This window comes from Zalophus californianus, chromosome 13 (assembly GCF_009762305.2).
Source record: "Zalophus californianus isolate mZalCal1 chromosome 13, mZalCal1.pri.v2, whole genome shotgun sequence".
NCBI classification, from domain to species: Eukaryota; Metazoa; Chordata; class Mammalia; order Carnivora; family Otariidae; genus Zalophus; species Zalophus californianus.
The window spans coordinates 65778593-65790660 of record NC_045607.1 but is presented as its reverse complement, the minus strand read 5'-3'; the positions used below and the strand labels follow the sequence as shown (position 1 = coordinate 65790660).

Sequence of the window (12068 nt, the reverse complement as noted above, 5' to 3'; positions counted from 1 at the left end):
GTACAGAGAAAAATGGAGATTGGGTTGGTGAGGTAAGTATTGGCAGATCATACTGGGACTTACAGGCCATACTAAGGAATTTGTACTTTATTCTTTATGCAATGATAACTATTGAAAATTTTTAAATTAAAGATATACTAATTTTTAATTTTTTTTAAAGATTATTTATTTTAGAGAGAGAGCATGCAAGCAGGGGGAGGGGTAGAGAGAGGGGAAGAGAATCCTCAAGCATATACCCACTGAGCATGGAGCCTGACACGGGGCTGGATGCCAGGACCCAGAGATCATGACCTGAGCCGAAATCAAGAGTTGGATGCTTAACCGTCTGAGCCACCCAGACGCCCCAGTAATTTATATTTTTAAATGGTATGGTTGCTATGTGTAAAATGGATTGTAGGGGGAAAATGGTGGCAGCAGAGAGAATGGTTAGGAGTTTATAGCAGTAATTTAGGAGAAAGCCAAAGGTGGCAGAGGACAGCAAACTATGGGCCTGGCCAAATCCAGCCTGATAGTTATTGTAGATAAAGTTTTATTGGAACACAGCCATGCCCATTTGTTTATGTGTTCTCTGTCCCTGATTTCGTGTTACAAGGAAGAGACAGTATAGCCTGCAAAACTAAAATAATAAGTAGCCCAAATCTGACTCTTTACCAAAAAAGCTTGCCAACAGTTGTATTACAGAGGCGGTAGCATGATGGAGGGAAGTGATAGATTTTGAGGGAGAACCAGCAGGACTTTCTGATGGTTTGGATGTAGGGAGTAATATAAAAAGAGGAATAAGGGCTGGCTAAATGTGTTCTATCATGAAAAGTTGGCTAGATGATGATGCCATTTAATGAGATTTGGAAAGATTTAATGAGATTTGGAAAGAGCAAGGTTTAATCATTATAATTTTTGACATTGTTTTTTTTCATTTTATACCTATTGTGTGGTACAGTGTATCTGGTAGGTAATTGGTTTTAAAATGTATATGTTGAATAATAAACACATTAATGACTCAAGTCTTTAAAAATTGGAAGGCATTTTCTGGATGGGCAAACAAATCATGTGAAACAGAAATAATGTGTTAAAAATTGCTATAAGGGTTAATTCAGGTCTTAAGGCTCAAGTACTGTTATGAAAATAGGGCCCACTAATCTGTTATCCCTGTACAATGGATCAAGGTTTTAGGTTCATGTTAAAACTATGTCTTTTAGAATTGTGTGACAGTTCTCAAACAGTTTGGGTCCAAACATTAGGGTAGGAGAACAGATTTTTCTTGGTGTACTTCTAATTGTTATGCAAAATAACCTTACCAAAGTTAGTGGGAATAATGGTTTTACTTTTGAGGAATAGCATAATGAGTTATTCGTGCTTAAGAGAATGTAGATATACTAGTCATATTATAATCACAAATGTTATAAAAACCTAACAAGAAATCATCGGAAAAACCCTAAGAAACTACTAATGGTCATCTGATCTCAATACGAAATATGTGAGAAAAATAATTCCTAGTATTCTTACATCTGTAGCCATACAACTCCTCTGTAATTCTTGCTATAAGAAAGTCCATTTAGAAAATTATTTTTACTTAATTTCCTCTATTTGGTATTTTTTAATTATACTAGTTGTATGCTCTAAAGATACTCCCCTCCCTATTCATAGTGCTATATTTCCTGAATAGAAAATAAAATAGACGGGACGCCTGCGTGGCTCAGTGGGTTAAGCTTCTGCCTTCGGCTCAGGTCATAATCCCAGGGTCCTGGGATCGAGTCCCACATCAGGCTCCCTGCTCAGTGGGGGGCCTGCTTCTCCTTCTCCCTCTGCTGCTCCCCTGCTTGTGCTCTCTCATTCGCTGTCAAATAAATAAATAAAATCTTTAAAAAAAATAAAGTAGAAAGCTGTACAATTAATCACGGAATAAATACATATAGAGAAAGGGGTCAGACTTTTCAAAGAATAATAGAATCTTAGCATAAAAGAGATCTTAGAATTCATCTCTTTTTAAAGAACTGCAACCCTTTAAAACATAGAAGGGAAAAAAGCTGTGACAGAGCTGGCACACATCACTCTGTGGTTGAATTAGAGATTCCCTTGGTTAGTTGTATACAAATTCGGGGAACAGTTTAGAAGCAGCAGTACTAGAAAAAAATAAAAAATAAATTAAAATTTTTTTTTTAAAAAGAAGCAGCAGTGTTGACAAGAAGTAACAGCTGTCTCCAGAGAAAGGAGATGGGAAAAAGCAGACAGGAGAATCACAAAAGCATTGCTGTCTAGAGGATTTTAGCTTACTCATTATCAAGTCCCATTTACTATTAGTCTACCATATCATGAATAATATACATAATGTTCACGAATCATGAATATCTAAATCAGTGGTTCTCAACCCTGGCTGTGAATCAATGGCCCTTTGAATTCAACAGTGGCCACCAAACAAAGTCATACAACCAGATGCCCATGGCCCATAGCCACTGAACCACAGTCAACAGAGGTAGTGTCCAAGCATGTATGAGATTATGACACACAGCCAGGGTGAAAACCACTGGAAATAAATTATATATCCTTTATTCTGCTTATTATAGGAGAACATCTGATAATATGTTTTAGGAGACTATCTATACATGTTATAATTTAGCTTGTTTCAGCAATTTGGAAAGGGTATTTGTGTGAGGTACATTTTTTTTTCTCATAGCAGTGGATAAATGGGGGGTTACTTTATAAGTTAGATTTGGAAATTTTATTTTCTTCTTTATTTTTACAGACATATGGCATCCAGGTGAAAGATGTCTTGCCCCTTCTCCAGATAATGGGACACTTTGTGAAGCAAGCATAAAATCTATCACAGTGGATGAAAATGGGAAGTCATTTGCAATCATCTTATATTCAGATTTTCAAGAAAGAAAAGTACCTCTTAAAAGACTTCAAGAAGTAAAATCTCGTAAAGATTGCTCCAGGAATTTTATATTTGATGATGAAGATTTGGAAAAACCTTATTTCCCAGACCGAAAATTTCCATCATCTGCTGTTGCTTTTCCGTTATCTGAAGATGGAGTCTCTATTCCTTATACTATTAACAGGTATTTGAGAGACTACCAAAGGGAAGGAGCCCAGTTTCTCTATGCACACTTCATCCAAGGAAAAGGATGTATTCTTGGTGATGACATGGGACTTGGAAAAACAGTACAGGTATTTCTGCTAATTGCATTATAACTAAAATTCATTAAAGTCATTTTATTATGTACATGAATGGATACCATATACAAATCTCTGTTTGTACTCCCAACTCTTATGGTAGCTATTTTGTGTGTGTGTGTGTGTGTGTGTGTGTGTGTGTGTGTGTGTGTGTTTCTCACCCACTGGCCAGGAAAATCCTCAAAATTAGGATGGTATGTAGTCATTATTTTATCCTCAGTACTTATTTAGTATTTGTGAAATATGTTATTCAAAATAATGTTTTGGTATAACTTGGCTTGATTTTACCTTTGGTAATACTAGTACTAAGATATCAATTATATTTAAAGTAGTTTAACTTTCTTAGCAATACTGTATGGAAGGAAAGTATTCTGACATTTGTTAAGCTACATAACATGGTTAAATTGGTTTCTTGCAGGCCTTTTGTGTATATTGTTTAGAGTTTATCATATCAGAAGTTTCTTAATCTGGGATCCCTGGACCACTAGGAATTCCACTGATGGACTTCAGAGAGGCTTCCTATTTCCCTAAAATGGGTGCCAGAATTTGTATACTTACATGCTTTTTTCAGAGGGAGTGTATGTTAGTTATATATTGCTGTATAACAAATTACTCCAAAATTTAGCAGCTTACAAGAGTATGCATTTATCATATTACAGTTTCTGTGGGTCAGGAATCCGGGTGCAGTTTAGGTGGGTCCTCTGGCTCCGCCTCTCACAAGGCAGCAGTCCTCTCAAGGTTGGACTAGGGCGGATTCCCTTCGTGGCCATGGGGTTGTTGGCAGGATTCAGGTCCTTGTGGGATGTTAGACTGAGGCCTCAGTTTCTCATTAGCTATTTATTGGTGAAGGGCTCCCTTGGTTCCTTGCTACATGGGCCTCTTACTGGAGTTTCTTATAACATGGCAGCATGCTTCTTCAGGGAGAGCCAAGTCAGAGGGCAAGAGAGAACATGAGTAAGAGGGAACTCATGGTCTTTTGTAACCTAATCACAGAAGAGACAGCCCTTCACTTTTGCCATATTTGCTTCTTTAGAAGCAAGTTGCTAGGTTCAGCTCTTACTCAAGGGGGAAGATTAAATAGGGCTGTGGATACCAGCAGTGGGGATTATTGGGAGCCCTGTTAGAAGCTGCTTATCACAAAGGTTTGTGATCTAAAAAGATTAGCGTTCTGAAGCTAGACTTTATACTATACAATTACTCTAGTTTTTCAGGAGTGTTTGTCTAGTTTCTGATTAAATCCTTCTGTGTTTCCTTCATTATAATTGAATTATACCACTATAATTTTATTCTTCATGACACCTCCATTGTTAGTGGAACTCAAAGGTAAGTGAAAAACTAATTTCAACATTTAAAAATAGTCTAGGGGTGCCTGGGTGGCTCAGTGGGTTAAGGATCGTACTCTTGGTTTCGGCTCAGGTTATGATCTCAGGGTCGTGAGATCGAGCCCCACATCAGGCTCTGCGCCCAGCTCAGAGTCTGCTTCGGATTCTCTCTCTCCCTCTCCTTCTCTCTCCGCCCCTCCCCCTGCTCACGTGTGTGTGCTCTCTCGCTCTCTCTCTCACTCTCTCAAATAATAAATAAAATCTTTAAAAAATAGCCTAATAATGCAATTATGTATACAGCTCTGATGTAAAAAGCTAGAGTAAAACTAAGTCCTTCAGTAATCATAGTGTATCACCATTAGCCATACTGTTTGTCCCTTAAAGTCCAGGCAATGCACATAGTTCTAGGTTTGCATGTTGAAGGTGCTAAATAATTGCTTATGGAATAAACAGATTTACTTTCTTGGGAGAATAGGTGGCAAGAATAAAGAAAGGAGCCTTTAGGAAACTATCATCTGTGACCAAGGTATACGGATGAATACTAGAGGAAAATAAATAACTATAACTATAAATAACTAATATGACTATCTTTACATACAGTTTTATTGTTTTTGCCCATGCTAGAATGTCTTTTCCCACACTTCTTTGACTAGCCAATGCCTGCTAATCTGCAAAATCAGAAACAGCGTGCTACTAAAAGGGACCTTTTTGGGAACTAGTTGGGAATCTCCTCCCATTAAAACTACCATATACAATTCAAGTTCTTATGCATGTTTTAGGCTCAAATTTAGCTTTCATCTCTGAAGTCCATGTTATAAAGAAATTTCCTTTATTTTATGATGTATTTTTTAAAGTGATTTTACTGCACAATTTTATATTACCTGACACTGAAATCCTTGGAAGGCTTTCAATTGTGTTTTGAATGTGCTTTGAAAGTCTTGAGGGCTTATCTTCTGAAGATTAGGACATAGTTTCTATACTAGTTTTAATACTTAGCTGGATTTTTCTGATCCTTGCAGACTTACATCCCTGGTTATTATTCTTATAGCTCAGAGAATAATTTCTACATGAATAGGAGGTTTGGGAGATCCATTTAAGGTGGAGCTTCTATAAATACAATGACTAAACCAGTTGAAGAAATGTGGACAATAGTTAATGAGTTTAGTAGAATTTCAAAGTACAGTAGAATTAGGTGAAAATGGTCTATGAAAATTTACTGTTGGCATTTATTACCATTGGCATTTACCATTTGGACTGTAGTATAATCTTATTCATTTTTTTCCTTTTTTCTGATAACATCCCTTAAGTTTTCCCCTTCTCACATTCTGACTTAACCATAATATGAAATTGAACTTTTTTTTTTCTAAAGTTTGGTTTACGTACGAAATAAAGTTTGTTTCCCTCATTTCAGATTTAAAAACGTCAGCTCAATATTTTACATTCTTCAAGGGATGAGGATTTTAAAATGTGCATTTGATCTAGTGACACTGGAAATTACTGGTATCTTGAACAAGAGCTATTTTGCTGGAATTCGGGGCGGGGGGCACAAGCCAGATGAAGTAGGTGAAGGCATAGACATGGGAAGTATACTTACCTCTTTAAGAAAGGTGGCTTTGAAAGGAACAAAAGTGACCTACTAGTAGCTGAAGGAAGATGGAATTTTGAGGAAGTTTCTTTTTTGTTTGTTTGTATCATTTGGAAAGAGGAGGAACTTGAGTATTTTTTTAAGTGAATTGGAAGGATCTACCTGATTGAGAGGGAGCAGTTGAATGTACAACATACATAAACATGTATGCATATATTTCATATATACTGGTCCATGAATACACAGACATAAATAAATGTGCAAAAAATGGAATCACTACTATCTTACAAACTGATTTTTTCCCCAGGATCTTCTTATGAATCTTTTCAAACATCTAGAAGAGTTGGAAGAATTGTACAATGAATACCCATATACCCACCACCTAGATTCTTTTAATGTGTCATTATACATGGCTTTATCACTTATCTATCCATCCATCAAGCCATGTTTTGTTGCATTTTAAAGTAGCAGACATTAATATATCCTATCCCCAAACACTTGAGCATGTGTGTCATTAGCTAGTCAGTGTTTATTTACAATTCTTTTTTTTCATTTTGAAGTAAAATTTACAATGACATGCACAAATCTTAAGTATACCCACCATTCCATGAGCTTTGACCTCTGTGTAAGCCAAATAAACCCTTTCAAGCTACAGAACATTATCATCACTCTAGAAGAGGTCAATTCTGTTTCTTCCTGCTCTTCCCACCACCCCCAAGAGGCAATCACTGTTCTGCTTTTTTATATCATAGATTAGCTTTGCTTTTTTATATAAATAGGATCATACATGTGCACTCTGTGTAAGGCTTCTTTCACTTAGCATAATATTTTAAGTCTCATTTGTGTTATTGATTGCATAAGTAGTTTGTTCCTTTTTATTGCTGGTAGTTATTCCATTATTTAGATGCTGCATTTTGTTTATCTGTCCTCCAGCTGATGGACACCTGAGCTGTTTCCAGTTTTTAGTTGTTATGAAAAAAACTGTTAAGAACTCTCTTGAACAATCTTCTATGTATTCACTTTTCTTGAGTAAATAATTAGGAATGGAATTACTTGGTCATGAACTAATGTATGCTTAGTTTTATAAGAAATTGCCAAACCTTTTCCAAAGTGTTTGTACCTTTTTGCATTCCTGCCAACAATGTATGAAATTATGGTTGCTCTATATTCTTACAAAATTTGGTTTTGTTAGTCTTACTAGTTTTAGCAGACTTGTTGGTTGTATGTGTATGTATTCATTTGCACAGTGTATATGTACTTTTTAAAGTTACAATTAATATACATTAAAGTGCATAAATTTACAGTGTATGGTTTGGTAAGTTTTACATATAAATACACCCAAGAAATGATCACTACAATACCACAATCAAGATAATGAACACATTTATTACCCCAGAAGTCTCCTTGTGTTCATTTGTGCCCATGATGTGTTCAACACCAATAATTCATCTATTTTCACTTTTAGTTTTAATTGGACTAAGAAATTAAAATTGGGAATGAATGCAAAATCCTAGATTTTTATTAAAATTACCCGGTATTTTACAGAATTCTCAAATTCATGGAATTTGACAAATTAAGTTAAAGTTAAGATCTTCATCGTCTTGGATAGATGAACAGGTTGAATTATGATTTATCATAATTAGGAATATAGTTTTCTTATAATGAAACAATCCAGAGATGAATTAAGAGGAAAGCAATGGATTAGGTTTATATTGCTTAAATTAAATTGTCATATAGTATCTAGTTGGTATCTTTTCTGCCTTTTCAGCCTTTGAGGACCAGTTTGCCTATAATTCAAAAGAATATATGTATCTTTGTGTGTGTGTGTGTGTGTGTGTGTGTGTGTGTGTGTGTGTGTGTGTGTGTGTGTGATTCTGTCTTTAATTACAAACAGTAAAATGCATGGATCGAAAGTATACAGTTATGTGTATTTAACTCATATACATATATGTATGTATATAAAACCACTACTCTAATAAGATATAGAACATTTCCCTCACTATATAGTTTCCTCATGTCCTGTTCTAATCAATACAGTTGCCTGACCTTTTCCTTATTGTCTAATGCTTGAACTCCGTCATTTGTGAAACATTCTTTCCACCTCCTTTAGTCTGAGTTCTGCATCAGCCATTTTGTTCACATCAATCTCTTGCTGAATTTTTTTTTTTTAAGATTTTTTAATTTATTTATTTGTCAGAGAGAGACACAGCGAGAGAGGGGGCACAAGCAAGGGGAGTGGGAGAGGGAGGAGCAGGGCTTCACAGGTGAATTCAACCAAACATATAAAGAAGAGTTAATACCTATTCTTCTCAAACTATTCCAAAAAATAGAAGAGGAAGGAAAACTTCCAAATCCATTCTATGAAGCCAGCCTTACCCTGATACCAAAACAAGATAAAAACACTACAGAAATAAGAACTATAGGCCAATATCTCTGATGAACATAGATGCAAAAATTTCTAAAAGATATTAGCAAACCAAATTCAGCAATACATAAAAAAAAAACAACCCACAATCAAGTGGTATTTATTCCAGGGATGCAAGTGGTTCAAAATTTGCAAATCAACCATGATATATGATATCAATAAGAGGATAAAAACCATATGATCATTTTAATAGACATAGTAAAACTATTTAACAAAGTAGAACATCCATTCATGATAAAAACCCTCAACAAAATAATAGTTCTAGAGGGAACATACCTCAACATAATACAGGCCATATATGAAAAACCCACAACTAACATCATACTCAATGGTGAAAACTGAGAGCTTTTCCCCTAAGGTCAAGAACAAGACAAGGATGTCCATTTTCAGCACTTTCATTCAACATAGTACCCAGAAGTCCTAGCCACAGCAATGAGACAAGAAAAAGGATTAAAAGTCTTCTAAATTGGTAAGGAAGAAGTAAAATTTTCACTATTTGCAGATGACATGATGCTATATATAAAAAACCCTAAAGATTCCACCAAAAACTACTAGAACTGATAAAGGAATTCAATAAGGTTGTAGGATACAAAATCAATATACAGAAATCCGTCACATTTCTATACACTAATAATGAAGCAACAGAAAGAGAAATTAAGAAAATGATCCAATTTACAACTTTACCAAAAATAATAAAATATCTAGGAATAAACTTAACCAAGGAGGTGAAAGATGTATACTCTGAAAACTATAAAACATTGATGGAAGAAATTGAAGATGACAAACAAATGGAAAGGCATTCCATGCTCAAGGATTCGAAGAACAGATATTGTTAAAATGTCCATACTACCCAAAGCAATCTACAGATTTAATGCAATCCCTATCAAAATACCAAGAGCATTTTTCACAACACTAGAACAAACAATCCTAAAATTTGTATGGAACCACAAAAGACCCCAAATAGCCAAAGCAACCTTGAAAAAGAAAAATAAAGCTGTAGGCATCACAATTCCATATTTCAAGTAATACTGCAAAGCTGTAGTAATCGAAACAGTATGGTGCTGGCACAAAAACAGATACATAGATTGATGGAACAGGATAGAAAATCCAGAAACAAACTCACAGTTATACGGTCAATTAATCTTTCACAAAGGAGGCAAAAATATACAATGGGGAAAAGTCTCTTCAACAAACAGTGTTGGGAAATCTGGACAGCTATGTGCAAAAGAATGAAACTGGACCACTTTTTTACATCATACACAAAAATAAACTCAATGAATTAAGGACCTAAATGTGAGACCTGAAGCCATAAAAATTCTAGAAGACAGCACAGGCTGTAATTTCTCTGACACTGGTTGTAACGACATTTTTCTAGATATATCTCCTGAGGCAAGGGAAACAAAAGCAAAAATAAACTATTGGGACTACATCGAAATAAACTTAGGCACAGCAAAGGAAATAGTCGACCAAACTAAAAGACAACCTACTTAATGGGAGGAGAAGATATTTGCAAATGACATATCTGATAAAGGGTTTATATCCAAAATACATAAAAAACTTATAAAAATACCCCCAAAAAACCCAACCCCCAAATAATATGATTAAAATGGGCAGAAGACATGAACAGACATTTTTCCAAAGAAGACATACAAATGGCCAACAGACACATGAAATATGCTCAACATCACTCATCATCAGGGAAATCAAATCCCCATCAGGATGGCTAAAATAAAAAACACGAGAAAACAAGTGTTGACGAGGATGTGGAGAAAAAGGAACCCTTGTGCACTGTTGATGGGAATGCAAACTGGTTCAGCCATTGTGGAAAGCAGTATGGAGGTTCCTCAAAAAATTAAAAATGGAATGACCCTACGATCCAGTAATTGCACTACTGGGTATTTATCCAAAGAATACAAAAACACTAATTCAAAAGGATATATGCACCCCTATGTTTATTGCCCCATTATTTACAATAGACAAATTATGGAAGCAGCCCAAGTGTCCATCAATAGATGGATGAAGAAGATATGGTATGTATCTATATCTATATAGATCTGTATCGATACACACACACATATACACACTGGAATATTATTCAGCCATAAACAAAAATGCAATCTTGCCATTTGTAACAACATGGCAAGCAAAGTCAGTGAAAGACAAATACCATATGATTTCACTCTCTGTGGAATTTAAGAAACAGGAAAAAAAAAGAGACAAACCAAAAAACGGACTCTTAACTCTAGAGAGCAAACAGGTGGGTTACCAGAGGGGAGGTGAGTGGTCAGATGGGTGGAATAAGTGAAGATTAAGAGTTCACTCATCTTGATGAGCACTGAATAATACATAGAATTGTTGAATCCCTGTATTATACACCTGAAAATAATATAACACTGTATGCTAGGTATACTGGAATTAAATTTTAAAAAAAATGAAGTGGGTCTCTTGTAGACAACTCTTTATCCATTTTGGCAAACTTTGATATTTAATTGGAGTGTTTAGTCCATTTACATTTCTGTTATATTTGGATTTGTACATACCATTTTATTATTTGGTTTTTGTTTGAACAGACTTTTCTGTCTTACTCTTCCTCCATTCCTGCTTTCTTTTGGGTTGCTAGGATATTTTAAAAAATATATTTCAGCTCTTCTACTGGCTTTTTAACTATTTACATTTTTTTGTTGTTGTTGGTTGCCCTAGTGATAAAAATATACATTCCCAACTTTTCACAGTGTGCTTAAAGTTAATAATGTAGCACTTCATGTAAAATGGATCTTCTAATGAAATGGGTTGTCCTATTCTTATTTTAAGGAAACTAATGTTAGGAAAGTTAAGTGTAATACCTAACTAATACCCATACAATATCTAAATTTTGAAAATTAAACCAAACTTACATTCCCAGAATCAGCCCAACTTGGTTTTAGTATATATTTCTTTTTTATATTTTTGTGTTACATTTGCTAATATTTTAAGGGTTTTGCTTTTATATGAATAAGAAAAATTGGCCTAAAATCTCCTGCATGTAATATTCTTACCATATTTTCTTATCAAGATTATGTAGAACTCATAAAATGAGTTGAGACCATTTCTCCCTTTCTAAAATCTGGATGAGTTTAAGACTGGCATTATCCTCTTCTCTTCCCTTCCCTTCCTTTTCCCTTTTCCTTCCCCTTCCCCTTCCCCTTTTCCTTCCCCTTCCCTTCCCTTCCCTTCCCTTCCCTTCCCTTCCCTTCCCTTCCCTTTCCTTTCCTTTTTCCTTCCCTTTCCTTTTTCCTTTCCTTTCCTTTCCTTTTTCCTTTCCTTTCCCTTCCTTTCTCTCTGTTTTTTTTTTTTTTTTTAAGTAGGCTTCACACCCAGTGTGGAGCCCAACATAGTGCTTGAACTCAAACCCTGAGATCAAGACCTGAGGTGAGATCAAGAGTCGGATGCTTAACTCACTGAGCCACCCAGGTGCTCCAAGACTGGCATTATATCTTTCTTAAGCATTGGTAGACTTTATTGGTGAAACTATTTGACTTTTAGTTTTCTTTATGTAAGGTTTATAATTATGTTTAGATTTGATAGT

General features: G+C 35.2%; 1 protein-coding gene across 5 annotated transcripts in view; it reads left to right on the top strand.

The window, feature by feature from the left end:
• Positions 1–12068, top strand: part of ERCC6L2 (ERCC excision repair 6 like 2) — a 159956-nt gene that overhangs the window by 26203 nt on the left and 121685 nt on the right. For all 5 annotated transcript variants that reach the window (XM_027614939.2, XM_027614942.2, XM_027614941.2 and 2 more), the window contains one exon: positions 2741–3165. In XM_027614939.2, coding sequence (XP_027470740.2) covers positions 2741–3165 — 425 coding nt within the window. The remainder of the gene's footprint in view (positions 1–2740; positions 3166–12068) is intronic.